The sequence below is a fragment of the Hippocampus comes genome, unplaced genomic scaffold (assembly GCF_001891065.2).
Source record: "Hippocampus comes isolate QL1 unplaced genomic scaffold, H_comes_QL1_v1.1 scaffold307, whole genome shotgun sequence".
NCBI lineage: Eukaryota > Metazoa > Chordata > Actinopteri > Syngnathiformes > Syngnathidae > Hippocampus > Hippocampus comes.
In genome coordinates, this window is record NW_017805337.1 from 90,921 (window position 1) to 109,014 (window position 18,094).

The following is an 18,094-nucleotide window of genomic DNA, read 5'->3' on the forward strand; positions in this document are numbered from 1 at the left end:
GATTCACGCGGCATTTATTCTTTTTTTTTCTCACGTCTCCCGGCACCAACCTGAGCTAAATCATTTCAAAGCGCTCTCAAAGAGTCAGCAGGTCGGACAAAAAAAATTGCAATCGCTCAACGGTTTGGTCTGTCCGTCGAAACACGCAAGCAGACCGCATGCAGCGACAGTATCGCTCCGCCGCATGGACGCGACTCAACTCAAGTGTGTTTCTCGAGGACTGCATCCAAAGTGCTGGAGACAGGAGCACAAACAATTCATACAACAGCAAACAAAAAATGAATCACGAGGACGGTAGAAAGCACAAAAAGAGTCCAACTCAAGCCTCAAGTCCAGGTGCGAACGGGACTGTCAGAAATCTGTGGTGAATCCTCACCGAAATTCTCACGCGCTCCACGCGGCCGCATAAATCGAGGAAAATATCCAAACCCTCGCCGGAGTATTTTGGAGCTGGGGGAGGTTTCCTCACTCATCGTGCGACACGAAGAAGCTGTGCGGAGAGGAAAACGATTCCTTTGTTTTTTTCATGTCCATAAAATCCGAAATATTGGTGCAATTGTCTTCATATTTTCAGAGGTTGATGCGCGCATAATTGTGAAATTTCATCACAATTCATCATCGTTTTCGAACATGAACAGATTTTTTATTTATTTTTTTTTTTGCATTAAGAGCACTCTTGATGTCAAAGCAAATCATTTTTGTTGTTTCAGTCTTATGACGGAGTGCCTCTAAGTTTCTGTTTTTGAGATGCGGTCGGATCGTCGGCTTCCCGCGCGTGCACAACGATGCGATATTGATCCATCAGAATGCAAAAGGACACACTCGAACCGCAGAAGGGACCCCGACGTCGTAAACAACTTGTCCGTGTGACTTTGCTGGAGGCGCTACGCTGCGTTGACCAAAATAGATCCTTGTTATTTCCGGTTTGGCCACAAATCACATCACAAGTGCCTGGTGGCGGGAGGACGAATTGTCATGCGATCGGCGTCTGAAAATCATCGGCGAGTGGAACGCGACAGACGCAAGACGAGGTGAATGTCCCTCCAGCAGATACAGCTCAGTCACTGGTCTGATGATTACTCCTTGCAATTAGGACCCGGGCCTTCAATGGGGGAGCTCATTGATCTCATCACGCCGGCGCAAGAGCAATCGTACGGAGAGGAAAATGATTCCTTTCTTTGTTTCATGTCCATAAAATCCGAAATGTTGGTGCAATTGTCTTCATCACAATTCATCATCGGTTTCGAACATGAACAGATTTTTTTTTTTTTTTTTGCATTAAGAGCACTCTCTCTCTCTCTCTCTCTCGATGTCAAAGCAAATCATTTTTGTCGTTTCAGTCTTATGACGGAGTGCCTCTAAGTTTCTGTTTTTGAGATGCTCGTCGGCTTCCCGCGCGTGTACAACGATGCGATATTGATCCATCAAAATGCAAAAGGACACACTCGAACCGCAGAAGGGACCCCGACGTCGTAAATAAACAACTTGTCCGTGTGACTTTGCTGGAGGCGCTACGCTGCGTTGACCAAAATAGATCCTTGTTATTTCCGGTTTGGCCACAAATCACATCACAAGTGCCTGGTGGCGGGAGGACGAATTGTCATGCGATCGGCGTCTGAAAATCATCGGCGAGTGGAACGCGACAGACGCAAGACGAGGTGAATGTCCCTCCAGCAGATACAGCTCAGTCACTGGTCTGATGATTACTCCTTGCAATTAGGACCCGGGCCTTCAATGGGGGAGCTCATTGATCTCATCACGCCGGCGCAAGAGCAATCGTACAAACTCACTGGCGGCCGGCAAATGGGAAATCTCACACCATGCCCGCTGGATAATGGTCTTATCCATGAACCCGTTTGTAACTCGGTATGCGCCCTCTTCGGCTTGAGTCATCTGGACAACACGGCTCTGTTTCTCAAAAAAAAAAAAAAAAAAAAGCCCATCCGACAGAGATGAGATTGTGTTTTGGACGGAGGGCGCCGCGAATACTTGGAATGCTCATAAAGGCTGTTTTTGTCGCGCCACTCGCCGTCGACCCCGTGTTCTTGCTGATAAAAAAAAAAACCATGTTTTATTTAGCGCCATTCAAAGCGAATAGTAATTAGCCCAGACCCGGTTTGATGTTGCAACTGGGGCGCGTTCAACTCTTGCTGTGGAAAACCAACTCGCTTCAAACCTGTTCATTTATTCATGGGAGGCTCATCAGCAGCAAGTGCATTTGCTCAAAACTTGGCTTCCTTCCTTCATCCCCACGGTCCTCGAGGAGCAAATTTAGGTGTCCTGATATGCACTTTGAAATTTGGAAGATGGCGAGACTGAAATGGTCAAAGAAAAGGGAGTTTTGCTTTCTTATTTTGTTACACATATGCAAGGTGATAATTAGCAACCCCCCCCCCCCCCCCAGGTGCAAGCCGGGTCCAACCTACGACTCGTCGGGGGGGGGGGGGCCATTTGCAGCCCGCCGTCCATACACGGCGAGCAACAAATTGATGGCTGACTTGCTTTGAAATCAGAAGTCCAGAGAAATGGCTTGTTGAAATCTTGTTGTTCAGGATTCGACGTGACAATTTGAAATTTGGGTTCAGACTCGAGCAAGCCTCATGGAAGTTGGCGTGCGTGATTTGCTCTCGCGGGCCACGTGAAATGATGTAGCGGGCCAGATCTGGCCCCCGGGCCTTGACTTTGGCACCTGGGTTGGAGAGCTTTTCTCGACATTGGCTGATTCGCAAAGCCGAGGAAATGAACGAGACAATACAAACGATGTCGAATTGCTTTCTTGAGCGACTTTAGTCCACCGATTTTCAAGTGGCCCTTTCTCCTCCTTCCGTTTTTCTGTAGGCGGCCCTCCGACGACACCGTTTGGACACCCAAATGCACGTTTGCTTGAAGTTCACAAAGTCACAGCGGAAAGGCGCTATTTTTTTGCCGACTCCTCCAACCTGCCTCCCAAACTGCACAATTGAGATTTCATGACGACACCTGCCACAATTGTTGACGCGCAACTCGGAAACATCGGCCGCAGCGAGGATCCTTCATCCTGAGCGAACCCAGCGCGCCAGCAGGAGCCGTCTTCCAAGCTTCCTCCCGAGAGGTACGAGGCATCAAAGTGGGAGTTTGTTGTCTCTGGACTTGACTTGGACTCCTTGGCATTTGGAGGGTGGGGGGGGGGGGGAAACTTGCCCTTCTAGGAGTTAAGGTCAGGGGATGTTGTTGATATTTGTCAACTGTGGGCATGTGAAGCCCTTTGCTACTTTCTTAGGATTGTTTCCTTGTTGCGGCAGAAAAAAAAAAACCCTCCACAGACAAATGCAGAACTTTTTGCGTTAACCTTTAAAAAAATGACCTCGCCGGATATCTCTGTGCGGTCATGCTCTCTCAACTCCAAGGAAATGTTTTCAAGAAGCAAGAAAATCATTTGGTGCGGCGACTGGGTCAACTTCGTCGCTTTTCAACAGCCGATATGATCCCGTCCGACGGCCGTGCGGAGCGACGACTGCCCCCTCGCAAGCCATTTCGCCTCGCTCGGAGCGGCAGCGATGCCTTGAAAGTAAAAAAAATGGCCGCTTGTGAAACAGACCGGCGACTCTGCAAATGACAAACTATTCACAGAAGCGAGTCCAACGGCCGGTTGTCTTCACATTAACGGACCATTAGCTTTCATATTTCGACGAGTGAATCAAGCGTGAGGCCTTGGGATCGGGTCTTAAACGCGCTGAGGGGACCGCCTTCGGATGAAGGTTGACTTTAATGGCCGCATTCCAGCACAAGGATAACGAGGCGTTACCGCGGACCGACTTGGAAAGGGAGCATTCCGAGACAAGGCTCGATCCAGAACGCGTCGCAAGAGTCGGAAACGAGGGAAAACTCCAATGAAGAAATCCCAATCACCTTTCTTGGCCAAGTATGTCAAACACGCAAGGAATTTGTCTCCCGTAGGATAGGCGATAACAAGCAACGGTGATCAAACATAAAAGTAGCGAAAAGACTTTCCGTCGTGTTCGGTTGCCATGGGGCAGTCGCGGCACCCGACGGCGGCTGCGCGGCATTGGGCGGAGCCATCGAGCAGAGATCGAGCGATCAGTGACGCAAGACGGCGGTTGCGCCGTCGGTGCAGGGAACCGTCGCGCCGTTTTGACCAAGTCACCCGTCGCGGTCATCGCGGTCCGACTTTAGCTGTGCAATGATACAGAAAGTCCTCGAGCGCTTTCAAGCGTCTGGTGCTGCGGAATACCGATCGACGACAATTGAGAGCTGCAGCTACAATTTGTTGCAACTGCGTGCGACTCGGAAAATACCAATGCCGGGAAAAAAAAAATTGCTCGGCCAAGGTAAAAAGTAAACAAGCACTGGATGGCAGACCGCAGAATCCATGTAAACTATTTAGCGTTTGAGACGACTTCCATCGGCGCAATAAAAGACACTTTTGGAACATCCCGCCATCCGTTTTCTGATCCGCTTTCTCCTCACAAGGGTGGCGGGGGCGTGCTGGAGCCCGATCCCAGCAGTCTTCGGGGCAGTAGGCTGGGGGACACCCTGAACCGGTTGCTAGCCAATCGCGGGGCACGCATCTCGGCAAGCAACTTCAGTCAAGTCGATTATCGGAGGGGGGTCGGGTGGGGGGGGGGCAGAGTGAAAACGCTCCGTTTATTTATCTTAATTAAATCATTAAACAATTACCTTAATTATGCAAGGTTGAATCGGATGCCGGAATGTCCTTTGGGAATTGACTTTTCTCTTTTTTTTTTTGGAATCCTTTTGTTTGTCTTCCTTCTCCTCATTTTGTTGACCTTGCGTCGAAAATCCCCGCTTGTCCATCATTTGTAGTTAGCAGCTGTGGTTTTTTTTTTCTTTCCCTTTCTCTCCAGAGAGTTGCGCTGCCTTTGCCTTGCATCCTTGCTGTCGCCGTCTCGGAGCTGCTCGATTCCCTATAATTCTTTGCGAGAGCACTTGAGAGGTCCCGTTGCTCGGAGATGAAGTCCAATATACTTGCCGGAATTGCTGCCGCCGCAATACGCTACGACTATGGTTTGTGTTGGGGCACTGACAAGTTTAATACCCCCTTTTTATTGTGTCGGAATTTCAAAGTAAGTCCAAAAGTGTCTTGTTTTGTTTTTTTTTTTTGTTTTCTTTTGTTTTTCAATGATGACTTTGAATTTTCGCCAAATGTTTTTTTGTGCAGGTTAGACGACGGTGAAGCTGTTGCCCCCCTTCTGACAAATGATTCAGTCAATCTATCATGGAAGAACGTGATGACAGAAGGAGAATCCCAATCATGCAAAATTTGACACCAAACGTTTGCAAAACAGAAAGTTATGCGATCAGCATTATTTGCTACACGATCGACCAGTTAGCACAAGATGACTTTTGAATGTCTTTTTTTTTTTTCTCGCATTTTGACGACATCATTGGCAACTGTTCCGAGCTCTTCTCCAAAAGACGGAGGTCTTGCCCCTGATTTGTTTTGTTTTTTTTTTTTTTGTCTGTAAGACTCAAATTGGCTGACTGCAGGGCTGCGATTGGAAAAGTTGTGAACATCGCGAGTCCATAAGGAGTTGAAGAAGGACCAATCAATCGCGAGAATTTTTTTTTGGCTCCACGTACGGCATTTTGTGTACAGCGCCGGTTGTTCTCAAGCGCTCCAGAAATACACTTGAGTTCTAATTACATATCCTCTGTCATGAATATTTCATGCGATGTTCTCATTCGCTTTTGAAAGGAAGCTAATTTGCCCCGTCAATATTTGATGCGGACCTTTCATATCGCTTCCGCCCGCGTTTCAATGAACTGCAGAATGTATATTTGGGTTCGCAACACCTCTGCTCGTTGTCGTGTAACCTGCTCGCCTCATCATCCATCGCGTGGACAGCATATTATTTATATATACACAAATAAAAACGCAAAACGTTGAACTTCAAATAACGCCGTGACGAGTCACCGCAGCTTCGTGCGTACGTTGCGAGGTGTTTTCACTTCCTGCGGTGCCACTCGTATTGCTCTGACTGTGGCACCAACCAAAAGAGCGGGCGGCAACGGCACCTCATCGATCACACTGGGAGTAATCACACACACACGCACACGCGCGCACACACACATATTGCAGCAAATTGCCAAGGAGGAGCACGATCAATGTATACAGCAAGTTTAACCAAGGGACTGAAATGACAAAGATGAAGCAAGCGGTGCACAATTGGATCTTCATTTCACTGAGGATAAGACGGCTTTAACGGCAAAAGGCTTGGTTGAACTATTCCGCCTGGACACAACGTGCACGACGATGTCCACCAGCTCCTTATTTTAAGCCAACGGTCTCGAATTTGGGTCTGAAACTGGACCGTGATTTGAAATGGGACCGGCTAATTGGTGCGGTGGATAAATCGGGCCTGTTTCATCTTTGGCAGCGGGCTCAAGTCAAAAGTCTCTCCTTTCCCCCGGTGAGCGCTTTGAAACAGTCCTTCATGCCTTCGTCCCATCACGGCTGGATGACTGTCATGCACTTGACTTTGAAGTCAGCCGATCCTCCATTAGGAGCGTCCAGTCGGTCCCGAATGCCGCTGCTCGCCTCTTGACTGGTACTCGTAAGAGGGAGCGCATCACGCCGACTCGGGCATCCCTTCACTGCCTACATTTTGGGGTCCTACTCTTGGTTTTCCTGCAATGGCCTGGCCGCACCTGACCTCTCTGAGCTCCCTGCCCGCTGTCTCGGGTCTGCAGACTATTCGAGGTACCGAGAACCAAGCGGAGGAGGCTCCAAGGGGATGGCGCCTTTTCCGTCGCCGCTCCTTCCCTTTGGAACCAACGTTGGGCACGCCCCCTCGCGGCCCATTTTTCAAACTTGTCTTGGATTGTTTGGCTTTTAACGCAGCACGAGACTTTGATTTTTCGTTGGACAGTTTTTGTGATTCATTTATTGGGTTGATTGTTTTTCCTGAATTCTTTTTGCTCCATGTACGGCGCTTTGCGGACAACAGTGGTTGTTGCTCGAGAAATACACGCGAGTCCAGTTGAGAGTTGAGAAAAGGAATTTTCCCCGGAAATTACATTCACCTGAAATCTTGCCGAACATCATCAGAAATTTTCCTCTGCGTTTGCAAGCCGCGATCAGGGAAACACCGGCGGCGAGCAATATGTCGTTAATTTCACGGTGAGCCGGCTGCTTTTGAGGCTTCCCGAGTCAGAGCGGAAGCGAGCCCCGCTCTCCATCTGTGGCAAGCCACCGACGCCCGAGCGGTCAAAGGGATCTTTTCTGGCGCTGAGGCCTGTCGCGCTCCTATCGGGGAAAAAAAAGTCTGCTGATGGGACTGCGTCGCCGTAATGAAGTTCGGGCCGGAGACGGCTGTCTTAGTGAGTGAGTGATCGCCCGAGGCCCTCTGCCAACACTCTCATTCATCATTGCGATGATGGCTCGCTCCAACCCGTCCCCCCCCCTATTTGCATTCCGACGCTTTGGGCTGTTCATTAACACTTGATGAATGCCGCTGTGTACAAAAAGGTTTCCTTCAAGTCATTTCGTTTGTGAGTCATTAGAATTCGCCCCCCCCCCCCACACACACACACTCAGGCCCAGGAATTGTCAAAGCAACCGAGATGTCAGACATGAAGGATTCTACGCCTTGGTAAATGTGACAAGGGGCAGCGTATCGTCACCTTTCAGCTTCATGTAAGATGGAGCCATTAAAGATTGAAAGGGGCCCGGAATCGTTTCCCCGACAACGCTTCGGCTCCGCTTACACCACCTCGCCGTCATGTTCCGATTCGCTCTGTCCTACGACCGCGTTTTCTTGCTCAAACAAGCAGATTTTGCACTTTGCAGGAGCCGCCCGTCCAAATGCAATTCGATCGCCAGCGGCTCGGATTACGGTCGAGCGTTCAAGTCCGACATCTATCGCGCATCCATCCCAGGCTTGGCGGTGTGTTTTGGGACCGGCGCTTGACGTGCACGCGCGCGGGACAAGGAGGACGTGAGCCCTTGCTTCGGGTCTTTCCCGTGCGGCGCTGTTGATGTCGCGCCTCCATGGTGGCGCGACGCTGCGACGGCGGTTCAAATACGAAGCTGCAATCCCTCAAAATTCGCCTGAGGTGGAGGCCGCGCCATTTTCAACGCAGGAAAAACCCTCCTCCATACATGGATCACGTCCCCCCTCCCCCCCCCCAAGTCAGCCGCCATGATGAAAATGACAGGAAGCGTTTGAGCTAACAGTTAGCCTAGCTTCTTTCATTTCTAATTCCACTTCACTTTCTTTTTCTTGGCACGTCCTGGCAGTCTGGATTCTTTTACTCGTACTTTTACTTGGGTAGGCGGTTCGAGAGGATTTTCTCGTCAAAGCGCCCGCATTTCCATACCGTATGAAATGAAAGAGCAGGGCTTGCATCAAATCCGAGGCTTTTAGCGAGTGAGATGGTCGCTTCTGTCCACCCGGGCCTCACTTTGAAATCTTCCTTCATCACAGCATTTTAATCGACTCGCCGCAAACACTTGCGCGGCCTCAACCGCGTGGTTCATGGCTGACATAAGGTGCAGATTTCGAAGCGCTTGGTGCACTTGCGAGCGACGAGAAGGTTTGTTTTTCCACAGACTAAAAGAGTCTCTGAGCCCCCCCCCCGGAGGACATTCAGGCTTCCACTCTTCTTGCCTTGATCGTGATGCAACTTGATGTTCACATCTGTGTGTCTGGAAGGCATTTTTTAGCTTTTTTTTTTTTTTCTCTCTAGCTGGTTCCTTCCAGCGCGATATACTGGATACTGTACTTCAGTTTTCCTCGCCGGTCCAAATGCAGCGATCGCGTCATCTCGTTGCTGCAGACGCACGCGGGATTGCCGGAGCATGCGAACGGAAACATCTCCGTCATGCTTCAGGTGCACTTGTTGTCCATCCTCAGGTTCAAGTTTCCCCGACACACATTTAAGTTCTCTCTCTCGAGAGAGAGATTCTGCATATCGAGGGTGTGCACGCTTGTTCGGCGGAGGGCCACTTTTAAATTCTTTTCACGTTTAAGTCCGTCGAGAAAGCAACTTTGGAGTGTTTGTATTGAAATGTGAACAACACCCTGTGACCTGAACCCTTTGGGAGGGCGAGGGAAACAAATCCCCCGAAACCCCATTTGGGGAAAAACGAGAAACCTGGAGAAGGGGCCGCAGGCGGGGGGGGGGGACCTCAAACATGTCATCAAATATTTCGCAATAGGCTTGGTCATCATCACCGAGGCCCCACTCCAGACGCGGGAGGACGGGGAAGGACCAGCGGAGGAAGCGGCAGTCCCACATGCACGTCAACTAAATGCAAGAGCAGAAGATCAGTACGGAAGGGGGAAGGTTTCTCATTTCCTCCAAATGATCAGGGATGCACGCGGTACCACGCGTGCTGCGTATTTCTCGGAAATGGAACGTATGACGTCCAGCTTGTACAATGTTCGTTAGAATCGTTTCTTGGTCGATTTGAACAAAGTGAAAACGCTGCAGGAGAAATGCCTTGAGAGAAGCGTTGAAGGTGTTCACAGATGAGGGTTTTGAGTGGCCAACGGGAGTAAGGTGAGCCTTTTTCCATCAGGAGCATTCTTGCCGCGTCTTCATCAAACGGCCATCGCGTGCACAAGGGTGGAAGAAATGATTTGTGGCCCCCAGGCCATAGTTTGGACACCACTGCTGTATGTGAATGAGAAAGAACAAACATTTCCGTTCTTTCTCCCCCAAGAGACTTTGGACTGATTTTCAGAGACCCGACTGTGCAATTGAAGCCCGAGTGGCTTCCCGAGGCCTTGAGAAGTGGTCTTCCGCCTCCCCGGTGGGATTTTGCCTTTGGATTTCTGCCTCTGACCTTTCTTTGAGAGGCGGGGTTCTTCCCTGTGGAGGAGCTGGGCCCAAAGCCCCCCTTCGGCGACCCGTCCAAGAGAGCCGCTGCGAGCCGACAGGATCAGAAGAAGAAGAAGCACGAAGGCCCGGGGGGGGACGGAAAACTCGGCGCATGTTCAGACTGGCGAGCAGGAAGGAGACTGCCCTCCAACTCCAGTTTTTCCTCTCTCTTAGTCTTCCGTTACAGTCAACATTTTCTCACTCTCTGGTTTTCGACACAATTTCATTGCTGCCCCGCCATTTCTTATTTAGTCGACGCTTGCGCGAGCGTTTGAGCACCCAGGGTCAAAAGGGTTCAAAGTCGGAGACGCAAATGTCCCCAAAAATGTGGGGGCGGTCCTCGGTCTCCCCGAATGACCTCGGCCCGGCATTAGACGCGCGTTCCTCCTGACTCGAGACAGTCGGCGGTCAAGCCGTGCCCTCAGAGCCCCTCGTAAAGCCTCGGCGTGCAGACGCCAAAACCCAAACTAGCCCGATATTCCTTGCGGCCCGTCGGCCTGGAGAGAAAATCGTGACAGTTATCGAGCACCGCCAGAAGGAAAATGAGTGATTAAGGAAATTGTCTTGGGTGGCCCCATACTAGTTGAAATCTTCTTGTCAGTAGATAGATAGACAGCATGTTTTTTTTTGGGGGGGGGGGTTGGACCATCCTCACTTGGTTTAAGTACAATTATTCGGTACGCCGGACCCCCGCACGATCGTTGCCAACCACTTTTCTACTCCATGTGGGATAGAAGTCGGTTGGTGCATTTGTTGGAAAATGATGTTCCCGTGACATTTTTCTCATCGGCATCATCCGGCGTCTGATCACGGGAGGGGGGCGGGGGATTCAGCCCATGACACCGATCACCGAAATTCGTCAGGAATTTTTCGAATGACACTCCATCACATCGCTTCGTCGAGTCGCAGAATGAACTCCGAGTCAATTTTACAACTGGCGTCTCGTCGACGTTGCTCGTGTTCCCATTCGTCTGTCTCCCATCTGTCATCATCATCTGTCGCACATTTTTTGGTGGAGCTTTTGTCTCTGTGTACTTACATCTGATTGTTTAGGAATTAAGGCTCCCTGGTGCTTTCTCATTATCCATATTTGGACTATGAAGGGGGGAAAAAAAAAAGCAAGGCTGAACTCTGAAGCGCCCCCCCCCCTTCCATTTCATCTCTGAATCATTCATGAGAAGAAAGAAGCAGTGGGAGGGAAAGCCGCACGGAAACAGAGTCCGATTCGAATGGCGCGCAGCAGCCTCGTGGATCGACGGGGCTTTGTTTTTGTGACAGGCAGCTGGAAGGAAGCGTTCGCTTCAACGTCAAAGAGGATGAAGCGCGGGAAGAAAGGAGGCAGTGATATGATGAGGGGAGCAAAACAGGGCTGGGTTATGGATTTCTTCACGTGGGAGGTGGGGGAGGGGGGCTTTTTATTTCTTTTGGCGAGTCCCTGGTTTTCCCTTTCACCCCATATTTTTTGGTGCAATACATTTTTAAATGACACATATGTGTAAGCGAACAGCTCACCTTCCGGCCAGCCTGCCATCCAAACAGCATGGTGCAGATTTCTTGTGCTTTGTATTTGAATTGTGGATGTTCCGACGACCTCCAGCATTCCAAAACTATGCATGCTAAACAGCCAGAAGACAGAAAAGACCAGACAAATTAATCAAAACAAACATCGTATTGGCAGTTTTTCCATTTGTTGGGATTTTCTCCCCCCCCCCCAACACATCTGGTATTGCGGGCGTTGCTTTGCATTCATTTCCCTCACTAGTCAATCAAAGCCCCGTCGCTGAGCAAAATAGCTTCAAGTCAGTAAAAAAAAAAAAAAAAGATAGATATAAAATTCAAAGAAAACACTTTCCTGTTCAGCATAGCCAATTAGGGAATGATTCTCTTCTTTCTTTCGAATAGTGTCTCTGATTGTCGGCTTGCCAATTTGGCAAGGAACACTTCTGCCCTCTCGTGGAAGACATTGGAAATGAAGGACCCACTCAAACCTTCCAAGAGGGAATGGGACACTTTTGTTTTGGGGTTTTGTTTTTTTTTTTTTTTTTGGTTGGGGTGCCTGGCGACTCGCTTTTCTTGAAAATATTTGTTTGTATGGCTCACTATCGTTGTGTCACACATCCTCCGGATGAATGTTAGCAGTCACCTCCACTTTTGAGATGCACTGTACGCACGAGTCTAAGACGGTCGCTGCCAAAAGGGATGGAACATTGCAAAAACATGCATGGCAGGCAAATGGAACACTCAAAATTTGTGCGTCGCCGTCTGTCCGGCCCTCGGGACTGGGGACTTTGAGCACTGAGGAAAGTCCCAAGTGAAAATGGAAAATAGAGTTTCCATTTGGAGTTCCAGGAACTGACTGGGTACTTTAGTTCCTGGAAGTCAAAAGTTCAAAACCGGCGGTCCCAGCTCCAACATAAAATCAGGATGACCATGACACAACGGAAGTAACTGCCCCGCACTTGTAACGTAACTGTCAGAATGGAATAAGCGAAGAGACGTGCTTGACTCTCAGCCTCTCAAGAGTGAGACACGTTTCAATGAAAGGAAAGCAAAGTTTTTAATTTATCATTACGTTTTCCTCCCTTTGTTTCTCTGCAGTCTTTTTGCACACCTTTTTTCAAGGACAACATTTATTTCATTTAATAGGAAAAGCTGATTTTTTTTTTTTCCAGTGAAATGTTTTCACATAAGAAGGCTTTTTGGAGGGGGGAAATGTCATGGTTTTTCAATATATTTTGAGAAAATGTTTCATCAAGAAACATTGTTTTCATGAAAACATTTACATTTTAAGAATTAGGGTCCTGGAAGTTGACATCCATGATTTCTTTCACGGGCCACCTCAAATGACGTGGCGGGCCGGATCACGTCGCATGAACAGGACCGGTGTCGTGCCAGCCGCGATTGACTTCTCAACCGTTTGCGGTTGAGTGCTGATGTTTGTGTCTAACAACCAAGAAACGAGAGACAGAAACGTGCGTTCTGGCATCACTCACCGTATTGTTCCGCTTACGTCACGTACCCAGCACCTCCCACCTGCTACTGGGGCATACAAGAGGGGGAGCAGCAATCCCGGAGCGGAATCCCTCTTGACAGGTGGCGTCGCACGAGAGCTGCTGCGGTGTTTCAACTTGCCCATCGCCATTCCGGCCCGACCCGTTCATCAACCCGCCTCGTGTGCTGATCAATTACAGGTTATCATTGACGCACGTATCTTGCAGCTTTTAGCCGTGCCTTGAACGAGCGCCTGAGGTTCGTGAAACTTTGCTAATCAGTTTGTCGATGTGACCGCCATTGCTTCGGGTTTTTTGTTTCTTTTTTTCTTTGCTATGTTCTTCGCGTGACCGATAAACCCAAAATGCACCATTTGTAGTCAACGTTACTGATCCGCGAAGTGACAATGGAAAATGTCCTGCGGCGCACCAAATGATCTCTTACGACGCGCGCCGATGTGCTGCGGCAGAATGGTTCGGAAATTCAAGAGAGAGCCATTCAAGCAGGCGTTGTACGGACGTTCTAGCCCACAACCAGACCCTTTTTTCACGTCTTTCTGGACTGGATGGGGATAACAAAGCAAAGCAGCGCGATATGGTCCACTCCAAATGCTTCGGTTCGTCTCGGCCATCCTCGTGCGATGACGTCACGCAGGTGTGTTTGCGGCAGGATCCGACCCGCCACGTCACTTTATGTGGCCCGCGAAAGCAAATCGTCCTTGTCAATTTCTGTGATCCTTGCTAAAAATCTGCACCAAAGTATCAAATTGTCATGTCTAATAAATGCGTTGAGGTTAATGAATAAGATAAGATAAGAAAACCTTGATTTGTCCCACAATGGAGAAGTTCCCAATTTACAGCAGCAAAAATGATGAGAGGGAGAAGTAGAACAACAAAAAAGTATGTAAGTAAGTCTAAATGATAAAATACAAATAGAAGCATATTCAGAATGGCTGAGTGGGGCTGAGTCCAGGGTTTCGGGTGCGTCTATTCAATAGCCTGACAGCAGTCGGCAGGAACGACTCTCCTTCTTGCGGCGCGGGTGTAGCGGCCTCTGGCTGAAAGAGCTGCCCGGTGCTGTCAGGGTGGCCTGGAGGGTGTGGGAGGGTCTGTCCATCGTAGCTTTTGGCTTGGCTTGGCATCATCCTGTTGCCCACCTCCTCCAGAGTGTCCAGGGAGCGGCCCAGGACAGAGCGGGCCCTCCTGAGCAGTCGGTCACTTGCAATCATTTTGTTTCCACTCACCCGAACATGAAGTGAACAAAATACTTGACCGATTTCAAAACTAGTAATGCATCGCTTTGTTGTGTAGATTTAATAACACCAAGGGAAGACGTCACCCCAAGGTGGCCCGCGGCAAAAATGACTTTGACACCGCTGCAGCCACACGAGCAACAAGGCACCTCGACTCGAAATGCTTCTCTTGATCTACGACAGAGCCGCACTCCGTTTTTTTTTTATAGATGGTCTTCGAATCGTCACAGATCACAAATTTCGGGATCCAGTAAAAGCGGTTAACTGACCAGCAAAAAAAAAAAAAAAAAAGCACTGCATAGCTCCTGGACTTTAACCAGCTTTGGGCAAATGACCTGCTAAACTCCCTCCACTGGGGGCCAACAACCCGTTTGAAACCGACAGCGAAGTTTTTGGCAACTGGTTCTTGCCAAGGGCTAACAGCTTTGAGACACACATTGAAAATACGTTTCCTCAAATTGCTTTTTTGATCGTACTATCTGATGCTATTGTTGACAAGGGAAAAAAAATGTGATTTGTTGATGTGAAGGACCAGTGTGGTGCCAGGGGACCACCGGTTTGTTCGAGTGACTTTGGTGTCGCCGGCTGTGAATTTGGCCCCAAGTCAGACACATGCCACCGAAAGTCTCTTCAAATAAAAGACACTTTGACATATTTCTCCCACGTTTACATTTTTTTGATCGATTCAAGAAAAAAAAAACATTCAACAATTCTTGAAGAAAAACAAGAACAAATCTCAAAAAAATAACACACACACACACAGAGACAGCATTTATTTATTGAAATCCAATTATGTGCAACTGGTTGCACTTTTTGCCGTTAGGAAAATTTAATCTTTACCCCCTGTCCCCCCCGTGAACTGCTGAGTCAACAAAACCTCTTGTCTGTTGGTTTGTGTGCTTCGATTGATTTTCCTGCAACGCTTCCCGCAAGTGGCATTGAAGGTTCAGGGCCACGTGGCTCATTTTCTCTCCTGCGATTGGTCGGCAGAGTCCCTCGGACAAGCCGGTGAAAGTCTATGTTTGTTCGTGCCCCGGTTGGCCCTTCCCCGTCGCCGTTCGCCGCCTCCTCGTCGGCAGCCATAAAAGCGCGGCGGTGACTCGCCTGAATTGTGCCGGCTCCCGTTCCTCCCGGTGGTCGTCTTCATCGTCATGGTGGCTCACCTCTTGGCTGTTCTGCTGTGCTGCGCCGCGGCCGTTCCGGGCCTCCTCGGGGCGGCGGTCACGTGCGACGCGGGCGACGTGACGGCGGCGGTCAACTTTGCCGTCCATCACATCAACGAGCACCACAAGCACGGCTTCAAGTTCAAGCTGCTGGAGGTCCAGAGCAGCACATATGAACAGGTGAGCCGGCAGCGCTTTTGGGAAATCTTGCCAAAAGTCCAGTCAGTCTCCTTGTTGTTTTGTTTTCTCATTTGTTTGTCCACGCGTGCAGGGGGAGGGAGGTTGCAGCATTGACATCAACATGAATCTGATGCAGAGCCAATGTCACGTCACCAACCCCAAACCCGAAGACCAATGTGAATTCATGATGCAGTCCGAGCGGGTAAATGCTGCCTTACTCAGATCATATCATGTACCGCTCACATGCTAAGGGCATGTGTGTGTGTGTGTGTGTGTGCGTCTGTGTGTGTGTGCGTGTGTGCCTTTTAGGGCGCAGTCGCCACCTGTAACGCCAAGCTGTATGTGATGGGAGTCGAGGCCAGAGTCATCTCTCACAATTGCATCACCAAACCAGGTCAACACTTTCGAGCACCCACTGTCAGCAACATTTGGAACTGCTCGTCCCTCCTCCCACGTCTGAATCCACCACGTTGGAGAGCCGGAAACTAGAATTTACAATCCACGTTTATTTCCACAAACAATAAGAGGTGCATCAAGGCAGGAAAATCTCCGTCTCGGTTCGAAAGTTCCGAGTAGAGCCAAGAAGCTGTGTGGGATGGGGGGGGAAAAAGGGGGACTCTCCGGCATACCCAGTGTGACTTAAGGAAGCGCTCCCAAACAACCAGAGAAGAAAGTGTACATCCGTCGGAAAGCGCCGCCCGCAGCCTGCAAAGTGTGCGGTCAAACGATAGGTCGCACGAGCACTCCTGAGCAGACTCCGAACATGACAACGCCTCGGGTCTCCGACGTGACCTCATTAGGGAGCTCGCCTTTCTTACAAGACGCTGATTTGACTCCTTTCTTAGTTCGGCTCTCGTGACTGTCAACAGAACTCACCAATGCGGAGATGATGGCGGACTGTCCCGACTGCCCGACTTTGTTGCCTCTCAATGACATGACGGGCGTCCAGGCGGTCCGGGAGGCCGTGAAAAAGTTCAACCTGGAGAGCAACCACCAGAATTACTTTGCCCTGATGGAAATCTCTCTGCTGACGAGCGGGGTGACCACCGTCTTCTTTTCCGCGTGACTGCGTGCCACCGCCAACGTCCTTCTCAACAACGCCTTTTTGTGCGGGCGTGTCCTTTCTTTCTTTCTTCCTTCCTTCCCGCGGCAGTACATTCCGAGCGTCGGCATGATCACCTGGCCCAAGTTTGTTCTGGTGGAGACCGTCTGCCCAAAACATTCCAGGATCGTGCCTGAGGCCTGCAGCCCTCGCTGCCCGGACCGGGCTGTGAGTTTGCTTTTGCACTGATGCCGCTACGCGCTCCAATGTTGGAGTTCGTTGACATCCTTTTTTTTTTTTTTTTTTTAATCTTACTTTTTGAAGCATCACGTCTTTTGCAAAACCTCCTACTCGCACGGCACCGCACAAGTGGGCGAACTCCAGTGTGAGTTGTATCTACCGAGGGTAAGTCCAGGAAAAACGCCAAACATCTACTTAGCGTGCGCACACGGAGCGCCTCATCGTCCCTCTCATTTCTTGTCGGCAGAATACCGACCCGCTCCCGATAGGCGTGCAGGAGCCCACGTGCGGGTCGTTCCACGACAGTCCGGAAGGTGCCGCCTGCACGGCGCTGCTGACCACCCACGAGCCGGCCATCCACCAGATTTGTCCTTTCCCGCTTGCCGTCCCGTTGCAGCAGGCCTAAAGGCTCGACGACATCAACGTCAGCGCTCTGCAACTCCGCCGGAATCATACATTAAAAAAAAAAAAAAGGCATATGACAACTTGTTTGGGCTATCTTTACCCGCGCTCATGCGTAATGCAAGAATCACAGCTGCCATTTAGCTTCTCCTTCCTTTTGGAGTTGACTTTGACGCCAATATTAATGCTGTCTTGATGCAAATACCAAAACCTCTGTTTGTGGTTCTTGACTCGCTCCTTTGACTTTTGCTTTCCAATCACTTTCACACATGTTGCCAAGAGGGCTGAATCTGTTTGAGTGAGTGAACACGCACTCCATTTTGGAACTTATGTAATCAGAGGCTGGTCTTATTGTTAGGGTTTGCCATATTTGTGCTTTTTTTGGGGGGGGAGGGGCGGGGGGCATTAACCTTTTGACTCTTCCCCTACATCTAAGTGAAGAAAAGAGATTGACATTTTATGTCTGGCTCGTGACTTGATTTTTGATGGAGGGTTGTTTGTTTCTTTCAAATCTTTTGAATCCTTGTCACATGGTTCTTGCACCGCCTTTTGGTGGTGCTGGAGAGCAGTGAGAGAAGGTGTAAAGGTCCTTGACATTTTTTTTCACACGATTCTTGACTTGGTTCTTGGCTTGGTGTTTTGGAAACAGAAAACCCAGAACTCACTTGATGGAGCGGTCGTTATTCGGAGCCACTTGAGATCAAACGGGCACCAAAATGAAAGCGCGGGATGATCAACGGGCGCGTTTCAAATTCACTTCCGGCATTCTTCTGATTTGTTAGTCAGAAAGCAAAACGGGTTCCAAGCTCATTTGGGACGAGAAAAACGTGTCGGTCGTGATTTGAACGGATAGAATAGTCGGCATCTCAGGCGGCGAGTGTGAGATGATTTGAAGTGTTTTTCAGTCCCCCGCGCCACCCCACAGCCATTGCCCAGTAATAATCATCATCCACCTGTGATATAACTTCTTTATTGACG

General features: G+C 49.6%; 1 protein-coding gene and 1 long non-coding RNA gene across 3 annotated transcripts; one reads left to right on the plus strand and one right to left on the minus strand.

Annotated features, from left to right (window-relative positions):
* Positions 1 to 1,488: 1,488 nt before the first annotated feature.
* LOC109516941 (uncharacterized) lies at positions 1,489 to 13,037 on the minus strand. 2 transcript variants are annotated; one of them, XR_002168457.1, is made up of 3 exons: positions 12,840 to 13,037; positions 11,359 to 11,462; positions 1,489 to 1,615 (listed from the first exon to the last, which is right to left on the minus strand). It is a non-coding gene; the product is annotated as an uncharacterized LOC109516941 (long non-coding RNA). The 2 variants fall into 2 exon arrangements; XR_002168456.1 differs by lacking the exon at positions 1,489 to 1,615 and adding an exon at positions 5,585 to 7,267.
* A 2,112-nt stretch (positions 13,038 to 15,149) lies between these two features.
* Positions 15,150 to 17,196, plus strand: LOC109516938 (alpha-2-HS-glycoprotein-like). The gene is made up of 7 exons (XM_019871771.1): positions 15,150 to 15,432; positions 15,524 to 15,634; positions 15,742 to 15,826; positions 16,302 to 16,471; positions 16,586 to 16,702; positions 16,799 to 16,879; positions 16,962 to 17,196. Exons 1-7 carry the CDS (start codon positions 15,241 to 15,243, stop codon positions 17,118 to 17,120), a joined length of 915 nt encoding a protein of 304 aa, XP_019727330.1. The 5' UTR covers positions 15,150 to 15,240; the 3' UTR covers positions 17,121 to 17,196.
* The last annotated feature ends 898 nt before the right edge of the window (positions 17,197 to 18,094 follow it).

What these genes read in the sequence shown, in the direction of transcription:
- LOC109516938 (XM_019871771.1), top strand. Translation starts at nt 15,241, where the DNA reads ATGGTGGCTCACCTCTTGGCTGTTCTGCTGTGCTGCGCCGCGGCCGTT. An exon ending in AGAGCAGCACATATGAACAG is followed by an intron (nt 15,433 to 15,523) that starts GTGAGCCGGCAG and finishes CCACGCGTGCAG; the next exon opens with GGGGAGGGAGGTTGCAGCAT. An exon ending in CAATTGCATCACCAAACCAG is followed by an intron (nt 15,827 to 16,301) that starts GTCAACACTTTC and finishes GACTGTCAACAG; the next exon opens with AACTCACCAATGCGGAGATG.